The 21724-nt window shown below is 37.8% G+C and overlaps 2 protein-coding genes across 2 annotated transcripts; both read right to left on the bottom strand.

Annotated features, from left to right (window-relative positions):
• Positions 1–7350: 7350 nt before the first annotated feature.
• LOC121790795 lies at positions 7351–8405 on the bottom strand. Its single transcript, XM_042188912.1, has 2 exons — positions 8333–8405; positions 7351–8003 (listed from the first exon to the last, which is right to left on the bottom strand). The coding sequence occupies exons 1-2, from the start codon at positions 8403–8405 to the stop codon at positions 7351–7353; spliced, it is 726 nt and encodes a 241-aa protein (XP_042044846.1).
• Positions 8406–16216: 7811 nt separating this feature from the next.
• On the bottom strand, positions 16217–17260 carry LOC121790796 (protein NRT1/ PTR FAMILY 5.5-like). The gene has a single exon (XM_042188913.1). It carries the CDS (start codon positions 17258–17260, stop codon positions 16217–16219), a length of 1044 nt encoding a protein of 347 aa, XP_042044847.1.
• Between the last annotated feature and the right edge of the window lie 4464 nt (positions 17261–21724).

Genomic DNA, 21724 nt, shown 5'->3' with positions numbered 1-21724 from the left:
TTTTTCCAAAAGAGGAAATGTGACATCTTTTGTATGACAAACTAAAAATGAAAGTGTGACATCTATTATAGGACGGAGGGAGTATTATTTATTACAAATCACCGGAGAAATGAGAACAAATTAAAGGCCAAATTTTCCTTTTATTTAATTTTTAATTTTAATTTTTAATTTCACTAGTAAAATTGTGATTTGTGAATGTGTCTTGTTCCATGTTTTGTATTACTAATATATTAATAGCCATGTCATCCACTATATAAGAGCTTTGGAAATAGATTATACGATTGCAAGTATATAGATAGAAAAAATTATTGCTATATCGTTAATAAAGAATGAGACGCATAAAATTAGATATTCAGAAATGGAAATGGACCCATTTTGTAAACCAACTAAATTTGAAAAATAAGAATATTAGTGTTGACGAAGATACTAGTGGATTCACTGGCCTGACTCCAGAGCTTCGGGAGGTGATTAAGCCTGTACCCGTGCCTGGACCCAGGAGCTGGGGGAGGTGAAAAATCCTGGACCCGTTCCTGCGGGGCTGGTAGACCCATTGGGTCCCACCTTGACAACGAAGCGCAGCTTGGTAAGCCGCTTCACTTCTGACCGTTAGGCCGGGGGTCCGAGTCACTTCGGGGGTAGATGGGGAACCACCGTCGATCCTCCTTTTAAAAGGAGAAAAAAAAGAAGATACTAATACATATCGTTAACTTTTAGATTGAACCTATTATCATTATATATGAATAATATTTTCATTATAGCCCATTGGCATAACACATGGGCCTGATATTCAAAATGAGTTGGAAAGCTATTAAAAGCCCATTGGCATAACATATGGGCCTGATGCGGCGCTAGAATTTTTTTTTTTTATATTTGAATAAATAATAAATGTTCGAAATTTCAATAAGTTTGGGTGTTCGATATGAAGGGTTATTGGCTTTAACACAAAAATGTTTGGATTGATTGATTTATTTAAAATTGTATTCACATCACTGTGACTTTGAATGGTAGTCATGTGATTTCAAATATAAAGCATCAACGTAATAATTAAATATATGAAGGATATGGTAAAGGGGTGCGTTAAAATCAAAACACATTTTAAATTGACATTGTGACATCACGTAGCCTTCAATATTATAAACGTTACACTGCAATCTATAGATTGCAGTCTAGCGTATTGGATGTTGCAGTCGGACAAAAATTGCAGTCTGCCGTATTGGATATTGCAGCGCGAGAAAATTTTCCCTTGAGCGTTTTTTATGATTGCCACATGGCAGCTGATTATTCGTCCACGTGTACAAATGATTGGTTAGGAATGGTGGTATGGTAGCACCCCGAAAATTTGTGACTTATTATTATTTTTTTGATGAGGATGTTGTTTTGGGAAATTCAATTATGAAATTTAATTTCTATGTGATTGAGTTAATTATGTGAAATTAGTTGTTGTGAGTTATGTGAAATAATGTGATTAAATTTTCAATGTGTGAATTAAATTAAATGAGATCATGCATAATTATTCTAGCCATTTTATTGGAATTTTCGGCCCTCCTATTTATTGAAAATAATATTTTCTTTCTTGGATTTAATTAATTGTTTTGGGAAATTTATCCAAATTAAATCCAAACCAAATTGTCCCTATTTTAAATCCTATTCCTATTTAATTTTAGGATTTAAATATATTTTCCTTGTTTACACCCCTTCAACACGCGCCTATTTTACTAAAATTGTGGGATTTATTCATTGACCTCTATTTATTCTTCCACAATTTTAATTGCTTTATTTAATTATGGGATTTATCCTAGACTATAAATTAAAAGAACCCTAACCCTAGCCCTCATATTTTCGCCTCCCTCTTCTCTCCTCCCACACGTTTTTTCCTCTCTTCCTCTCCTTCTCCACAAATCCTTCACCAATTCCTTGTTCTTGCATCATTGTGGAGTTGGAAATTCAAGATTCATCGAAGAATCGCATCATTCGTCATTCATACCGATTGTTTTTCAAGAGAAAGGTATACTTTGATTCATCTTTCTCCTTCTTACCATTGAATCCATGTTTCTTGATCCCCTCATGCATATAGTGAGTGTAGAAATCGTAGATCAAAAAATTAATCGGTTGGGAAGGATGTTTGCATGAATATGTATGTGTGTGTGCGAGTTTGTGGGTGATTCATTGGTGAATGCTATGTGTAAATAGGAGAACATGGTTGTGATGTCGTTTTTGAAGCGGGAATATGTGTTGAAAGCTTGAATATGTATGTGTGGATGAATGATAGACAAACCCTAGTTTGTAAATGTTGAGCATGAAAAATGTGGTGTTCGGACAGTAGCTTCCGATGAGTGCTTGGCCGACCAAAAGATCTTATTTTGGCATGAATTTTTAACTTAGTGAAATTTTAAGTGTCTTCTGTGTTGTGTCAAAATTTCAGCCTCTTTTGACGAAAGATGAAATTTTAACGAATTTTTCAATTGAACTGCGCAGTCTTGTCAGAATTTGTATTCTCGTCCAGTGAGTTTCGTTTTTGTTTTTGACCGACCTAAAGATGTGATTTTGGTGTGGATATTTAACTGGATGAACCTTGATGTGTCTACTGTGTGGTGACCAAAGTTTAGCTTCAAATGATATCGGATGGATTTTTAATGATTTTTACAAAACGACAGCGCTGTTTTGCCAGATTCATGCTTGATTGAAATAGTCTTGTTGGCAAGTTTTGAATGAAATACATGATACATGTGTGAGTAAGAACTTATCCTATGATGTGATTATGTGTTGTACGTTGATGTATGCCAAATGGTTCGTTTCGTTTATGATGGTGAACGTTGGGATGGGCAATATAAGAAAACGATGAAAGGAACGATAGGGCATGCATGAGAAATGTGTTGATAGAAAACTGATTGTGTTGTATTATGTGGTTATGATGTTGATAAGGGTTGTTGTGCGTACGTGGGTACGAAGAGCAAGGTTTTCAGTAAAGTTGTGAACTGTGTTTGTAAGCAATCGAGGTGGGCTTTCTTTACTAAAACTCTTTTACGTTTCTAAATTATGATATTGGAGATATAAGGGTGGTTTAAAGTGTTATGTAATGCCATGATTGTTTTGATGTTGAGATTGTTGCCTGATGCCTAGTTCGTTTGAGCTTGCTCCGTTAGGCTATAGGGCTGTGATTGTTTGATGTTGAGATTGTTGCCTAATGTCTATTTCGTTTGAGCTTGCTCCGTTAGGCTATAGGGCTATGTGTGAAACGAATTAGGGTCTGAGTATGGCCGCAAACCCTATCAGGCTGTGTACACAGGTGGGATCGGGAGCCATCCTTGTTAGTCGGCCGGTCTCGTGGGCGAATAGTGTGGCCACATTTTCGTCGCACTATGGTAAGAGGATGTGATTGATTGATTGATTGATGAGAAAGTGGGGAGATTGTTTTGACTGGCTAGTCTACGAAAATGTTTTGTGATACTCGATGATATTCTTTTCTAAAATGTTAAAACTCGAGTTCACTATGGTATGGATGACATAACTTTTATCAAATATTTTGGCGTGTGTCCACTGAGTATGTCAAGTACACAGCCCTGCATATGTTTTCTTTATGTGCAGGTTGAGCGGTGATGTTGCGGCGGATGTTGAGTCGAGCCTTAAGAAATTCCGGATGCGTCGTGTCTTCATACATAGGCGTCTCCCTATGACTCTCTAGACACCTTTATTCCGCTGCCTTATTTCAAATCGTTCTTGATAAAGTCTTTCGTTTTGCTCTACACTACTATATGACATTAATTGCCTTGAGATATTAACCTGCCGCTTAATTGTTTAATCGATTAAAACTTTTCTTTTGAAGCTTTGTTTTAAATTTTTTTTTCCTCAAACACCATCACGGCGAGGGGTTAAGGCGGACCCACAACCTGTATATATCAAAAATCACCAAAAGAACATACATCATCCAAGCCCAAAAGTGAATCGGTTCGCACGAGAGATATAAATCACAAGAGCTAACAAAGCTACTATGGTATCCCCATAGACCGGGTAATAACCATCTAAGTAACGAGAAAACAAACATAACAAAGCTATACACCAAAATAACAACAAGGATGATGGCCAAAAGTTGGCCAACTCCAAAGGAAAACAAAAAACCCTAAATCAAAACTACGAACCATGTGAAGTAGTCATCCATCTCGATATCTGAATCTGAAGTTCGGATAGCCCAACTGGTCCATCCTGACGAGCGACTTCAAATACTGAGGCGCTGAATCCGCATCAAAGAAGGTGATGGCAGGGGTCTGGACCCCCCTATTTGTTTAAGATGTTGTCTTTCATTGTTTTCCCCTTCTTCTTCCCCGCTCCTTAGTCCCTTCCCTAGTCACGATTTCCCCGTCTTTACTATCCTTAGTAAGGGCGGTCGTGACATATGGTGTCACTTTAAAAGGTGTTGTCATTTTAACACAAATAAATTATCATTAATGCAATGAGACGAATTAGATTATGGGGTGTGTGCTATTCTCAATATTTATATATAACACATCCGCGCAGTAAATATATACTATGGTAAATTATCATTTAATGCACTGAGACAAATTAGATTATAGGATGAGTGCTATTCAGATTATTTGCATAAATTGTACTCCTATTTATATAATTTTGAATATTTTTTAGTATTACTAAGTACCCCATCTGTTCCTGAAAATTTGTTATATTTTTTTTCTGCACTCATTTTGAAAAATGAAAATAAATAGTTAAAGTGAAGAAATAATAAGTAAGATAAAAAATAATGTAGAGAATAGTCTGTTTCTAATATCCGGTCACATTTTCTTTGATCTTCTTTAACAAAAATCATATTTATAGTTATTCTTGCGCCAATTTGTATGCAATAGTAGTATTATAATGCAATCATATTTAGAGTTATCATATCATATGAAACCCTAGAAAAACATGAGAAAGCATATCAAGCTTTGATTATTAATGGTCGCAATGGCATACTCATGATGAACAAATATACTAATCTAGACCGGTTTTGGTGCGAGTTGAGACGTCAACAGGCTGCAACGTCGAGCAAATTCTTTCGCAGTGAGCTAAAACAAGTTGGTTGGGCTACGCATGTTGTCAAGCATTCCGACATACACTTCTCATAAATCGTATCCTCAGCAACTGCAGAAGGTATCATTATCACCACCATTGCCATCAACAGAAATAGGAATCCCATTTTCGAATCCTTCATTTTTATCTATTCTCTAAGATTGTTTTACTGCACAAGAGAGGCTGCCTATATATAGAGAGAGAACTAAAGTAGGCGAGGGCTTTTGTGAGACTTTCGATTTTCAAATATATGAATGAATATGGGTAAATTGTCATTAAGGTAACGAGACATATTACATTATGGGGTGTGTGATATTCTAAATATTTTCTATAATATTATGAAATGAGACGCAAATGTCAAATTTTGGGGGTACCAGCTTGCCCATCAAATAAAGGCATTAATTATGGTATTAAATGTAGTTCTTATACTATGAATTAAGGGCATCCACATCAGCGTGCTCAACAGTGGCCCGAAACATGCATTTGTGTGTACATGCCCTAAGTACACATGCTTCAATGTCTATGCTTGCAACATCACTCATTTGACGTAGCCATTGGTTGTGTCATTTTGCATTTCAATTTTGTTTTAAAATAAAGTTAAGTTTCTTATATAACTTTAAAAAAAAAAAATTATTAAATCATATATATAGGATTTTATCTATATATATAGATGTATGATCAAATACTATCAGTAATAACTAATAATTAATTTCAATTTTGTATGTTAAAAAGGGGATATACTAATATGCTAACTAATTTTAAACTGCTAATGTACATCCAATCTTGTGCTGTCATGTGGCACGAAACATGCAATATTGTAAATACTAAAATGACAACACTTTTTGTTGTGACACCATACCACCATTTTAGGCCGTTGGATCTGAAAATCGTATGCTTTTTAATTATGCTGAATCAATTAAAAATGCGGAGGGGTGTAAAAAAGGAAATCTCTAATTTTTACGTTACCAGATTGCAGTGTTACCGCGACGATATTTCAGTTTACATATTATTTTAATAAATTTTGTTCCTGATGTAGTTTAATGAAACGATTGCACACCACACTATTTGCTTCAATATATTACTTTACTAATATCATACCATAATAGGATTGAGTATTACTTTTATACTAATTAGTGTTTGTTGACGAGAACAATTTAGTTTGTGTCGAGATTGCAGTACATGGCTATATGAGTTGCAGTGCACCCAATAACAATATACTATATAATTTTGAATGAGAAGAAGAGGGGCAGAGGTTAATCGGAGGAGGGAGGTAAGAGGCTCCGGGAGAATCTCTTGGATGGTTTTCACGATGAGGTCGAGTTCTGCGCTGCTAAGCTCAGTTCACAATCGCAAAGAAAATCCTTCGTTTTGTCGTCAAAACTCGGTTCTAATCGCTGATCATCAGTTAAAATTGGATTTTCAAGGGTTTCCTTCAAATCGCTGTCGCCGTCAAGTTATTCACTTCAAATCATCGCTGTAAGTCAATTGCTCAAGCCTTTGGACGGAGAATATTGACGTGCTAGGGTTTTAGAATGAATGAATGGAGTTTGGAGTATGGGGATGGTTGAAGGGAGAGTAATGGCAGCGTGGAGAGAGAGAGAGGAGGCAGAGAGTCATGCTAATTTGGTGGATATTTGGTTTAAAATTTATGAAATGACTAAATGCTCCTGAAAGCAATTCCTAAGGGCATCCGCAGTGGTGCGGATGTCCCGGCAGAATTCCACGCGAACTTCCTAAAAACACCTCCTGCCACGTCATACGGAATTCCCACTGCACAGTGGCGGACTTTCCCTGCGGAATTCCCAACGGAATCCTCACATTAAAAAAAATTCGCAAATTCACAAATTAAACAATTTCCGGAAGTAAACAATTTACGGGATTAAAATTTCGACGCGAATACGGAGAAAATGCAACCACTTTATTTAAAAAAAACATACTTCATTAAAAAAAATTACATAATTACTAAAACTAGTACATTATTTTAAAAATAAAAACCGGCTCCTCATTCCTCGGATTCCCCGCCGCCCCTCTCGCCGTCGCTATCCGACATCGCGTCAAACCCCAAGTCGTGCGCATACTATTGAGGAGGGGCCTAAGCTTCCGCTTGTAGTGGGGGTCGTTCGTTTGGCGCCATTCCTGCATCGCACATAACAAGGCGTCATGTGCGGCGATGCGGGCATAGGAGGGGGTTCTCAGGATCCGAATCGTTTTGGGTGGGTGATGCCGATTGGGCCTCGGCGGATCCGCTGGGACTGGGACTTCTCCTCGACAAACGCGCCGTAGACCTTTGCCCAATCAGGCGACGGCAGCGGGCCGACGATGTGGGAGTGGGGAACTCTGCCTCGCCGGGGAGAGTTCAGCGGAACCAGCACTGCTGCTGTACTCTCTGGATGCGCTGATCCTCGTCCACTTCGGCCAGCCGGATTCCACACCCGCAGTGAACTTGGGCGAATCATGAACCGCGAGATATACATCCCAATATTTGAATTCCCCGAGGCGCTTTTCGGGGTCGGGGAACATCTGTTGAGACAACAGCTTCACATCCTCGGCCGACATGCCGTTGGTTGCCGAGCGGAGGTTGTTTGTGTAAATGCTGACAAATCGGCTGAGTGGCATCTTCAACCGATCCCACTGTTTCCGGCATTGCTCCGAGTTGTGGGGCTTCCCCGTTGGCGGTTTGAACTGGATGTAGCTCTGGCTAATGCGCCACCATATCCGGTCGATGTGCTGGTTCGCCCCGACGTATGGATCCTCAACCACACTGATCCATGCCTTCGCCAGCGCGACGCACTCGTCCGAGCTCCAGATGGTCCTCTTGGTCCCGCTGGATCCCTCTCCCACGTTAGCAACGTACACCGGGACTCCCAGTCCCCTGCTCCCCCTCGCCTTGGCCTCCCCCTCCTCTCTGTCGACGGCGGATCCTCCCGGATCGGAGAAAGCCCCAACTCCTCGAACGAGAATGTGTCAACGCCAGTGAACTGAGTCTCGAGAGGAGTACTCACTGGGTTGTCCGTCGACAGTAAATCCATAAAGGGCCGATAGACGTTGTCCACCGGCGATTGGGGGACACCCGGCCTACTCCCCCGAAGCGCCAGACGATCCCTGCATCATCCCGGGCATCATCATCCCCGGCATCTGGGGCATCACCCCCGACATCTGGGCATCATCCCTTACCACTGTGGGTACATGTTGTAGTACCCCGGCATCATGCCCGATGGCATTTGGGATTGTGGCAGCGTCCCTGGATATTGGGACATCGACTGGGACAATTGCGTACTCCTGCTAATGGGAAAATGCGGCGCCGGTGAATCGCTCGAGACGGGAGAAGAATCGCTATCGTGGTGCTCCATTGATGATTCAAAAGAATGGTATTTAGAGAGAGAGATACTCGTTAAAACAAGTGGTGCGAATGAAATGAAATTCAACGGGATGTAGTTATAGAAAATAAAAAAAAAATATTTAATGCACAATACGAGACGTCCGTGCAGAATTCCGTGACAGTCCACGCAATGGTGGACGTCAGGACGGAATTCCGCAAAATTCCGCGGACCTGCGACGTCCTCAGCCCAATTTCGTATCCGCGCCCGGTACTCCTAATGGCGGACGTCCGCGACGGAATTCCGGGACGTCCGTGGGAATTCCGCGCGGAAGTCCGCCATTGCGGATGCTCTAATACATTATAAAGCAATATGTACTCTGTTCGCAAAATTTAATCCTAGACGATGCCCGAAGCATCATCCGCGGTATCGTCCGCCCACTGCGGGTCACGCGGACGATGCAACGCGTTTTCCTTTTTTTTTAATTCTTCAAAATTTATATATATACACCACTTCTATTTCTTCCTTTCACTCTTCCATTCACTCTTTCATCTCATTCTCTCTATTTCAATTTATAATGAATCCCGGTGATTTTTCAAATCCGAATAGTCCCAACGGATTTCCGATGTTCGGTGGTGGTGCACGGTGGCCGAGTACAGACCCTGACGAATACCGGCCCTTCGACTCCAACACCCAGTATGATCCGGATTTCAGCAAGGATTCGTACGAGCTGTCAGATGTGGAGCCGTCTCCCACCCTCCCCGTGGCCGCCCCTCTGCCTCCGCCGCCGTCGCCTCGGGCTCCGCCACTAGGAAGAAGAGGAACAGGCAAAGAGCCCAGAAGTTGCCGCCTCCGGAGAAGAATGAAGAATTCGCCCCAGGGAGGACGAACTACAACCAGGAAGAAAGCATTCTCCTAACGAAGTGTTGGGTTGATATTTCAGAGGGCCCGGTGTTTGCCAACAACCAAAAGCAAATTGCGTACTGGGAGCACATTACTGAGCGCTACAACGAGGCCAAGTCGGCGGCCGCTTACAAGCGCGATAGGGAGCAGCTCCGCAAGCTCTGGAACCAGATGAAGAAGCAGCTCAATTTGTTATCGGCGGAGTACGAGAAGTACTTGAGGGAGCAGGGCAGCGGCGAAAGTTTGACTGATGTGCGCGATAGAGCGCTTGCGTCGTACATTTCATTGTACGGCGAGTTCAAGCACTACTCTTCCTGGCTGATCGTGAAGGACAAGCAGAAGTTCCAAGGGGGATTCTGCCCATATCGGCTGCGTCGAAGAGGACAAAGAACACCGCCACCGGTGATTATATGAGCAGCGACAGCGGCGCCCCTCCGATGGACCTCAACCAGCCGATGTACGAGGATGAGAGTTCGGGCACACCGATGTCCTCCCGGCGTCCCATTGGCAACAAGGCTGCCAAGAACAAGGGCAAGGCGAAGGCGACGTCCTCACAAAACGGGTTTAGGGTTCTTACTCCAACAGCTATCAATACCATCCTGGTGTAGAGGAGAGCTGTTTGCGTCTTACCTACTCATTCTGGCTCGTACATTTTGCACGGAATCTCAAGAACTGGCGGAGCTGACAAGTATACCAACATAGTTTCCTGCCAAGTCGATGATCAATTAGTGAAAAATCTTGGTTTGGCATGTTAAAAATAAATAAAAATTTGATTTGGAATTGAATGCTCTAATACGCACCAAAGTGTAGGCTGAACTGGAAATCACGACCATTTTAAGGTGTCCCAAAAACTTGACAACGAAGAAGAGAAACAGAGGTTGCAGAAGTAGAGAAAATCCAACCCAAATGCTCACAGTCGCAGCAGCACGAGTCAGATTCAGCCCCACAACATCTGTCAGATAATCTTGCATCTCAAATAAGGCGTATGCGATTACGTCAGCCAGCAGCAATGCTGCAGATATATACTAGTAGCTTCAGCTTCAGCTTCAGCTTCAGGCGGAATGAGATCAAATCTACTGTTAATTAAGAACTATTTGAATGTGAATAATTTACCCATAGTTCTTTTGTCTCCATACATACTTAGGATTGACTTACAAGGAACTGCAAAGAAAATACTTACATGGTTAACCAATTTTGTGTATAAACTCTTGAATCAGTATATTCTAGCTCCAATCTTAGACCATGCATACAAACAAGATTTATGGACTACTTAACAAAAAAGCTTCAGTTCTTTACCTGAAATATATGGACAGACCTATTCAATGTATTACTGACACTGAGATGAGACAGCCACTCTATGTGAAAACAACTATTGATGTCGGATCAAGACATCTATACCAAGTTTCCATAGATTTTTTTATATCTTTTTAACTATAGTTGTCAGTCTCATTGTTCATATGTAACTACCAAATACTAAGTTGACTCGAACTCTACTTCCACAGACAAAATACCAAGGAATCAAACAATGGAGGGGAAGAATAAGAAAACATAACCAGCTCACCACTTGATTCCATTTTTCATTACCAAAAAACATAAGCACCAGTTAGTATCATAATAAAATAGTACTATTATATGCATTTCCAATATAAAAATTAACAATAGTCAAACCTTCGGACCAATAAAGACGAAATGAAACCAAAATTAATGTTATCTGATGAGCTCAGTGATTAACCACTGTCCTCAATATGCATTATTGAGAAAGAAATAAACACAAGTTGCAAAATTTAATGTACGAGCGATATATTGGATTGTGAAATCCAGGCATCTAATTACAATATGTGAGCATTTGTCTGAAAAAAAATTAATTTCATTTGATGGTAGACTTTTGCACAAATATTACTACAATAAACATCAATAATTATATTTGGCGGTTTTATAAAATTAAATAATAGAACTTCTAGATGGAGGCTTGAGTCCCAGTCCCACCTCTTAGAGCATCCGCAGCGGCGAGCACACGCCGTCCGTCCGTCCTTGCCGCTGGCAAGGACACGCCTGTCTGCCGCTGCGCTCTTACCGCTGGCACGGACATGCTCTTAGCTAAGAGCATGTCCGTGTCAGCGAGCAGAGCGACGTGGCGCGTTTCTATTGGCCGTTGGCATTTTTTTCTTTTTTTTTAAAAAAATCGAAAATAATACCAAAAATTTTAAAAAAATATTTTCGGATCCCCAAAAATATAGCCGTTTTATTACCGTTTTTCGAAATTTTTTTGAAAATTTTAAAAAAAATTAATCCCAAAATCATCTATAAATACACGCATTCATCATCCATTTGGACGAAATTCGGCCAATTATGAATTTAATCATGTAATTTTTAATTTTTAGGATTTTAATTATGTACTTTTTAAAATTTTAGGATTTTAATTATGTACTTTTTAATTTTTATGATTTTAATTATGTAATTTTTAATTTTTTTGTAATTTGTAATATTATTCCAGATATTTTTAATGCATTTTAATTTTGTGAAAATATTTTATTTAAATTGAATAATAGAATGGTGGGACCCTTGAGCTTGTCCTTGCGGAAGAGCACGGATGTGGGTGTTGTGCTCTTACCTAAGACCAGACAGAAAATGTGAGTCCGTGCCCACATCCGTGCTCTTGCCGAAGAGCACGGATGTGGATGCTCTTAGTTTACTACTACTATTACTTTGTCCATGACCAATAGTCATATTTTTTTCTTTTTTAATTGTTTATAAAAATTAATCACCTATAGTATTTTGTTTCTCTAATGGAATGTGGTTTGCATCCCAACAAGTTCGTTACAATTATACATAATCTTGGCACCAACCAAAACTTATGTAATTAATTTATTCTTTACCCCTTGTCCAATCCGATGAATTCTATCTGATTGCTAAAAGATGGAGTACTATTAATTACTAAAATGACTTAGTTTTCATTTTCAAACTATTATTTAAAACATTTATATAATACCTCAAAATTTCAAAATGTATTAATTAATCAGACACCATCAATTTCATGAGACCATTCGAAATTTAAATGCATAAGAAGATATTTGTGTTTATAGTAATAGTATTGCAATAATTCTTATCAATACTACTCAAATATTCGGGCAATTGCACAACAATTTATCACAAAAATATTAGGTGGGCCGCCTCCAGTGAAATGTCTTCCTTTATTGACAATGAATGGGTTATTGGGCTTCTACCTAAATCAAAATTGGACCGAACTTTTTTAGACAAAATTCTAAAGTAAACAGAGAACATGCTTTAATACTGTAGGCTTGTGGCCCTAATATAAGTGACAAAAGAAAAAGATTTTGTCCCTCAAAATCAAAGGTTAATTCTCTTAGTTTGGCTAGATTTGGTAGATGGAGTAAAGAATGAAAGTGTGAATATTCATCATGCCTAATTTGCTGTCGTTGGCAAGATTTTACAGCATTGTAAGAATCTTCCATATGTTAAATGTCTAATTTGATTGTTGTTACTAAAATAATTATATTATATAAGAAGTATATTAAAAATAATATAAAAAATAGTAATATAAGAAAACTAATAGTAGCATAAGAAAACTAATAGTTTTGTATTTGTAAAAAAAACACAAAACAAAATAAGAAAAATAGTAAACTATTAAATTTTGAACTTTAATTCATACATACGCATTAAAATTATAACTGAAATACAAAATATATGTATACCTAATCTTTGAAAGAAACTCAAATTCATATTACTTACTATTAAGAATATAATTGAAAAAAAATAAAATGCAGTACATATACCTAATCTTTGAAAAAGAAAATAACTGTATTTTCAAATTTTATATCACATCAAGAATATATTTCATATTATACTTAGTAAAAATGCAATAAAAATACCACATAAAGATAAAAATAAATTGCAATAGATCATTTATAAATATTCTAGGCTAGTTGAATTTTCAATTTTATAGCATATAAAAAATATAATTCAAATAAAAGTAAAAAACATTAAAAACCTATCTAGAGATAGAAGTAAAATTAAATAAGATCATTGATATAAAATAAAATAAAATAAAATAATTGAACTCATGATAGGTTGTTAAGGACCTAAATCCTTAACGTCGATTTCCACACAAAATCAAGAAACGAGATGTCGTCGTTGTCGAGCGCCCAACGTTGGGTCGTGACTTGGACGGCAAAAAGGGGCAGCTGAGCGCGAGAAGTTCTCGTCGGCAGCCTTGAGGGTTTGTTTCTTGATGCAAAAGCAATTGAGCCAAATATACGTTTATTTCGTAGATGATTGAATAATTGACTGATTATTATGGAAGACTGCACACATATTTATAATATGTGTGGATACAAAAAGATATGTTAAATCCCTATAATATCTAAACAAAATAATAATAGAAGATATGCTAAACTAGATAGATAAGACTCGTATCATATGTCTAATAGTAAAAGGAAAAGCCCAGCATTTTGAAGTAATATGCATAAGGTGGATTCGAACACTGGCCAAAAAGTAAGAAGACCAAATTTTTGAACCACCCAACCACAAGAGCTATTACTAAATTTGACTACAATAATACATTAAGAGGTAAATATTTGGGGGTATAGTGGTACCACTGCCACTGTTGTGCGTTGAATGAAGAGAGAAAAAAATATATTTATATTAATATGAGAGAGAACTTTTTCTAAAAATGGAAATATGCCATCTTTTATGGAATAAACTAAAAAGGAAAATGTGATATTTATTATGGAACATGAGAGTATCAAACTCTCAATTCAATTCTAATCCCTTAAGGGTGATCTTCATTCAGAATCCCAATATATTTAATTAATGCTTCTACTTGAAAACCGAAATCCACAAGCGATGGACGCAGACCTATAGACACATTAATGGATCCAGAATCAGCTACAGTTAGGAAAAATACGATAAATTTTACCACTAGACCGTTTCAACCAATGTTTTAAAAATCGGACCGGTGAGCGATCCGGTGAAGCTACTGATTCATGGTTCAATCGGTCGGACCGGTGAGCGAACCGGTGAAGCTACTGGTTCATGGTTCAATCGGTCGGACCGGTTTAACTACTGGTCGAAATGTTATACTATTATAAATATATTAAATTAAATATATAATGCACAAAATTATAATAAATGATAAAATATAACTTATACTCCCTCCGTCCCGCTTTAGGAGTCCCGATTGAGTTGAGCACATATTTTAAGAATGTGTTTGAGTGTGTAATAAAAAAATGTTGTAGTGGATGTTAGGACCCACTTTTAATTGAGTGTGTAATAAATAAATGTTGTAGTGGATGGTTGGACCCACTTTTAACACTTTTTTACTTACTTTGTAGGCATTTTTTATTAGTTTATCTCAACCGGGACTCCTAAAGCGGGACGCTCAAAATTGATCAACTGGGACTCCTAAAGCGGGACGGAGGGAGTAACATGTAAAAAAACATTAAACCTTGTAAATAATTAGTTGTAGATATAATATAAATAAAAAACTGGTATTCAAATATTAAAATTGAATAATTTTTTATTAATAAATATAATTAAATACATAAATTATTAATCAGTGTAGATGAAAATATAATATTATATGTATAAAAGTAGATAATGTTCATGTCATTTCAAGAAAGTGTACGTGACGAAAGTAGTTTTATAAAATTATTTAAAAAAATTATTAGGTAGTTTAAATAAAAATATACTCTAAAAAATATTTAATAAATAGTAAACTATAACTAATAATATGTAAAAAAAACATGAATGATACTATATCTTATAAAAGTAACAATAAAATTTAGTTAATACTAGTAAGTGTGATTAAAATTTAAGATATAACAATTATAATTTAATATATACTCCCTCCGTCCCAATAAATATGTAACATTTGGTTTTCAATACATGATTCTATGCAGTGTTGTTTTGAGAGTTAATGAAGAGAGGGTAAAGTAATAAAGAAGAAAAAGTAGAAATAGTGTTGTTTCTATTTTAGGAAACGTTTCATTTTTATTAGGACAACCCAAAAAGAAAAACATTTCATTTCTAATGGGACCGAGGGAATATTATAATTAAAAATTATTTATAGAATATATAATTAAAATGAATTATTTCATTAGTTTGGGTAATTGGGTGTATAAAATTTCATGTTTGTATAAAAATAATCAATGTTCCTTATTCTCCATCTAGGCCTTGTGATGGAGTGGACGAGGTGTTGATATTTGGAGGAGAAGTCATGGGTTCGAGTCCTAGCATGAACAAATTTTGACAAAATATCTGGTTTGGTTTTTAAAACATTGGTTCCAACATAACAAATCTCTCGCCCTTCCGTGCCTTGGACGGAAGTAACGCGATATATAGAAAAATACAATCATTTTACCACTAAACCATTACAACATAAAAGATCTCCTGCCCCACAATGGTTTGGGGACGAAAGTAATGGTTTGAGGACTGAAGTAAAGCTGATACATACACCACACGCTGAATATGACTAAACGCATACCACTCAAAACCGCTAACACCCAATATCTAGTCTGGTTTTTAAAACATTGGTTCCAACATAGAGTAATAAACAAAATATCTGGTATAGTTTTTAAAACATTGGTTCCAACATAATAAATCTCCCGCCCTTCCGTGCCTTGGACGGAAGTAACGCAATATATAGAAAAAAATACAATCATTTTACCACTAAACCATTACAACATAAAAGATCTCCTGCCCCACGATGGTTTGGGGACGGAAGTAATGGTTTGGGGACTGAAGTAACGCTGATATATACACCACACGCTGAATATGACTAAACTAGTACCACTCAAAACCACCAACACCCAATATCTGGTCTGATTTTTAAAACATTGGTTCCAACATAATAAATCTCTCGCCCTTCCGTGCCTTGGACGGAAGTAACACGATATATAGAAAAAAATACAATCATTTTACCACTAAACCATTACAACGTATAAGATCCGTCCCACGATGGTTTGGGGACGGAAGTAACGTTGATAAATACACCACACGCTGAATATGACTAAACTCGTACCACTCAAAACCGCCAACACCCAATAGTAGTGGTCCAAATGACTCCGGTTCGAGGTGGACTGGAACCAACTCGGTTTATCTCCCTTCTCACTTATTTTCCCCACGACGAAAACAAGGAGCACACTACACATGAATCCCAGCCCGTACGCGCCCTGGCTGTATATCTCAAGGCACTCTGTCAATGCATCAGGTATTCTTCTGCGTTCTTTTCTTGGTTTGTTTTCAATGAATCCATCCACACTCACCTTGAACAACCTGTCCATGCATCCGAGAAAGATGAACTGGAAAAATAGCCAATGCACACTCATGGGAATATCTTGATCAGGTTTATCCAGCAAGCCATGGCTTCTAACAATGCCAACCCTCTTTCTCTCCATTATTGCAGCAGTCATACAACATAGTACCCCGAATAGCTTGGCCATGAAAATCTCTGTACTTGCTCGGAAAAGTTTACGTGTCACATAATAGAGTAATTTGGCTAACCATATCTGAGCCAGCAGCAACACCTGAGTAGGAACCTCCCATTTGCCTAGACGGCGGTCCAGGTGCTTTGCTTGGTCTACGAAGTATGTTCTACCAAGTGAGGACACCATTCCATAGGTTATAAAAGTCGTCCACATCAGTGTCATACGGGCAGTAAAGATTTTGGGTAAGTAATATATTTGGTCCAGGTCTGGTGGCGGGGATATGTATCTGGAACAACATAATCCAGTAAAACAAAATATGGTCGCAATGCCAGTGATGATTGCTGGGATTCCAAACAGGAGGCTCCAATCTTTAACTAATGGGAGCACCAAAGCTCCTATGGCAGCAAAAACTACCATTAAAAAACGTATTAGTCTCTTCCACCCTATTCTTTCATATTCATTTTCATTTGTATGCTGTGCCTCGAGTAATGGTGCCAGGGAGACACGCTGACCAGCCGCTCCAACGGCCATCAATACCATTCCTGTGTAGAGGAGTGCCTTTTGTGTCTTACCAACACACTCTGGCTCGTAGTTTTTGCACGGATTTGCAAGAACTGGCGGAGCTGACAAGTATAATGATATAATTCCCTGCCAAGTTGAGGAGGATCAATTGAATAGAACCTTCATAAAATTTGAATTACATTGGAACAATGTTAAAATTAACATTGAGTTTTAATGGAAAATCTTTTTTAAAAATAAGGACTTTCTATCGTACCAAGCATTTGATTTGGAATTGAACATGCACATATATGTTTATTGTAACGACCCATTAAATCGTTACATACACGAAAGAATAAACCACGTATCAAATACACCTTCGACAACAAATCGAGACGAAAAGTTGGATAAGAAATCGGGTCACATCAGGCACGTTTTCCAATTGGATAAGAATCGCGTCACATCAGGCACGTTTTTCAACGCTGCATTAATTACGCGTCACATCGAAACGAAAAGACGTGAATTTTTGTCTTTTATGAAAATATTTTCTATAAATACAACCTCCTTTCATTTCATTTCATTTCTTTCGAAATCGAGAATCCGAGAGAGAGAAGAGAGAGGAGGAGCCGATGGCGGCGGATCCGCGACGGCGGATTCGTGGCAGCGGTGAAGGGAGAGGGACGAATCGTGTCAACGTTTGTTTCTACCGTTCGTTTTTTCTTGATTCAAGAAGGTATATTGTTCACTTTCTATCATCCTACCCGTTTTGACCATGTTCTTGAGTCCTACATGCATGTAGAGGGTGTAAGTTTGATAGATCGCAAGTTTAACGGAGGGAAAGTGTGTTTCGTAAGAACTTGTTTGATTTTGCGCTGTTGATTGAAATCATGTGTGTTGGATTGAAATATTTGGTGAATAATATGAGTTTATGTGCAAATATGTGTATGAGGAACGTGTAAGCATGATTATGTGTTATCGAGCATGAAAAATCGGTGTTTGTGTTGTGGAAGTTTTAAAAACCCTATTTTCGAACTTGAACCAGAAATCTGTGATGCACGACCAGTGACTTATGATCTGTATTTGACCCATCAAACGAACGAATTTTTCTATGAAATATTTACTGAGTAAACTTCAAGTTGTTTTCTGTGTCTCGTATAAATTTCAGCCCTTTTTGTCGAAATATGAATTTTTGAAAAATGTTTGAAGTTGACTGCGCAATTCTGCCAGTAACGTGTGTTCTCGGCCAGAATGTTTCGAAATCTGTTTGACCGACCAAATGACCTCCGATCGATGTGATTCTTGAACTAGATGAAAATTTGAAGTGTCTTCTGAGTCTTGTGAAAATTTCAGTCTTATTGGACATCGTATGAATTTACGGTGAATTTTTCAAATGAACTGCGCAGTGCTGCTAGAATTTTATGTTCCGATCAGAGAGTTGCATAAATGTTTTGACTAACCAAATGATATGATTTCAGTGTGAAATTTTAACTGGGTGAACTTGAATGTATCTAATGTGTTGTGACCAAATTTTAGCGTCATATGAGGAAGGATGAATTTTTGGTGAATTTTTGAAGTTTACTGCGCAATACTGTCAGAAATTATATGTTCTGACCAGAGAGTTCAATATGTGAAATGACTGACTAAATGGCGTGATTTCGATATGAAAATTTTCATGGATGAACTTGAATGTGTCTTATATATTGTGACCAAAATTTAGCATCTTTTGAGGTTAGGTGATTTTATAGTAATTTTTACAAAACGGTCGCGCAATTCTGCCAGTTTTCTGCCTTATTAAAATGACACCTAGTTTCAAGATTTAAAAGTGTTATATGATGGATGTATGTCCAAGAAACGTGTTTAAATGTTGAAATCACTTGTGATCAGTTGAAATGTGTTACGCGTGTCTTACACCTATGTGACGTATGCTGGGTTTGGGAAATTGAGGAAAACGACGAGAGAGAAGCGATAGGACATGCATAGTAAGATGATGTTGTGTGAGGCTGACTTGTGTTGTCATTGACAAGGGTGTTGTGTACTCGTGAACTCGAGGATCGAGAGTTGCTAAGTTGGGGTGTGAATTGCTAAGAGAACGAGGTGGGCTTTCTTTTACTAAACTCTTTTACGCTTTCAAAAGTATGATTATGGAGAAATAAGGGTGGTTTAAAGTGTTATGTCATGCCATGATGTTTTGTTTATGAGATTGTTGCCTGATGCCTAGTTCGTCTGAGCTTGCTCCGTTAGGCTATATGGCTGTAATGAATGAATGAAACGAATTCGGGTCTGAGTAGGGCCGCAAACCCTATCAGGCTGTGTACACAGGTGGGATCGTGAGCCGTCCTTGCTAGTCGGCCGGTCTCGTGGCGAATAGTGTGGCCACACTTTCGTCGCACTATGGAAAGAGAATGTGATTGAATGATTGATGAGAAAGTGGGGAGATTGATTGTCTGGCCAGACTTTGAAATATTTTTGTGTTCTCGTGATATTTCTTAACTACATAAAACTCGAGATCACTGGTATGGATGACATAACTGTTTTTATGAAAATGTTTTCGGCATGAGCCCATTGAGTACAACAAGTACTCAGCCCTGCATGTGTTTTCCCTATGTGCAGGTTGAGCGGGATGTTGCGGTGGATGTTGAGTCGGCATAGGGAATTTGAATGCGTTGTGTCTTCATACATAGGCGTCATCCTTGACTCTCTTTAAAACCTTATTTCCGCTGCTATATATATTTTTGAACTAAAATACTATTCTTTTAAGCTAATTGAGCATTTCTTATGAACTGTTATCCTTAAATGCTATACTTAAATGTTTGACCCTAGGTCACGATCGCCTCGTTTGTAACACCCCTAGTATGGGCGGTCGTGACAAAGTGGTATCAGAGCTTCGTTCTTTCGCTCTGGTCCGAGAGTCTTCTTTCACCTTAAGTCTAGAATAGTAAACCTTAAATTGGAGTGTCATGAAGGCTCAACATCCAAAGCATCACGCTCAACCAAAGAAAGTGAGGTATGTTTTAAGTTGTTGAAAGAATGTGAGATAGATGTATGAAATTGATGATGATATGATGAGGATGTTTTGGCAAGTGTACACATGTGAATGAATGTTATACGTGAAGCTGAATTTTGATGATATGATTATGTGGAATATGAGTACGATTGACATGAAAATTTAAGCACGTGTGGTATGTTGATCATGATATTGTTATGATGTGATTATATGGAGCCTGAGCAAGACTAGTATGATGACTAAATATGTTTTATATGTGTGAAAGTACTACGACGTGAGCATGTCAACATAGGATGATGGAGTATTTTACATGAATGACGAAAGTTGATGAGTTGTTTTGAGAATGTTAAAATTTTTAGAAAATAAATGAGTAATCTAAGAATGTTGTTTCAAACATATATGTGAAGTGCATGAGTGTTTTGTTTGGAATACAAATGTGTTATGAGTTTTGAAAGATTTGCATGGTTTGATATGTAGAAAAAAAATGGAAAAAGGATTTTGTGGTTGATGTTTTGTAATATTAATGACTCATTGTCTAGTGGAATTTGATTGAGGAAAAAATGTTTATGTTGTGGAAAGTTGTTAAAAAAAATGAAAAAAAAATTTTGAAAAAAAAAAAAAAATTCCTTTTCGATTGGAAAATTTAGCTATGGAAGTGTGATGTTATATATGTTATGAGGTGCGAAGTATGAAGCGTTATTCTATGGAGTGTTTTTATACGAGTGATGAAAGTGGATGTTCAAGTATGTTTTGAGTTTTGAGTCAAAACTTTTACTCTAAAGTTGAAAGTGAGATGTGAAAATTTTGATGAAAGTGTGATAGTCTGAAGAAAATTTTATTTCAAAAGTTTTAAATGATAATGAGAAGTGTGAAAGTGTTTTGCTTTGAGATGTGAAAATTTCGTGTGTTATAGTACTTGTTGTGACATTTTGCTATCTACGAGATGATGAAATGTGTCGTGAACTTAGAGTGCCGAAGATGTAGACCTAGTTGACCAAGCGGACCGTAGTTCTAATTTGAAAACTCACCTATTGCTTTCCCGAGCAATGAAAACGAACGAGAATGAAAAGTGGGGCGAAATTTCCAAATTATCGAGATATGAGACTAGAGTATCGAGATAGAGGATGGAGACCAGTGGACCATGAAATTTTTCTATTTCTTGGAATGACGCTATGAACTTTGTATGCGAACATAGAGTGCCAAAGAAGTATGTTAGATTAAATGATATCGAATTTAGTTGTTGACAACTGCAATATCACTTTTCCGAGTGATAGGACAAATGGAAATATGTGGTGTGAACTCGAACTTTATCGAATGATTACAAATTCAGAATCGTTTTTCCCTGAATGACGAGAACAAGGAGAATGCGAAAGGACGTAGCATATGATAAAGAGTTTAAGAAAAGAAGAAGTGCAAATTGAAGAGATGTTCCAAACGAGAAAATGTTCGAGGCAAGCGAAATGATCCTACAACGGAGAGATCATACCTGCGATCTAATAGAT

The sequence above is a fragment of the Salvia splendens genome, unplaced genomic scaffold (assembly GCF_004379255.2).
Source record: "Salvia splendens isolate huo1 unplaced genomic scaffold, SspV2 ctg623, whole genome shotgun sequence".
Lineage (NCBI taxonomy): Eukaryota > Viridiplantae > Streptophyta > Magnoliopsida > Lamiales > Lamiaceae > Salvia > Salvia splendens.
The sequence above is the reverse complement of the archived record's forward strand: the minus strand, read 5'-3'. Positions and strand labels throughout refer to the sequence as shown.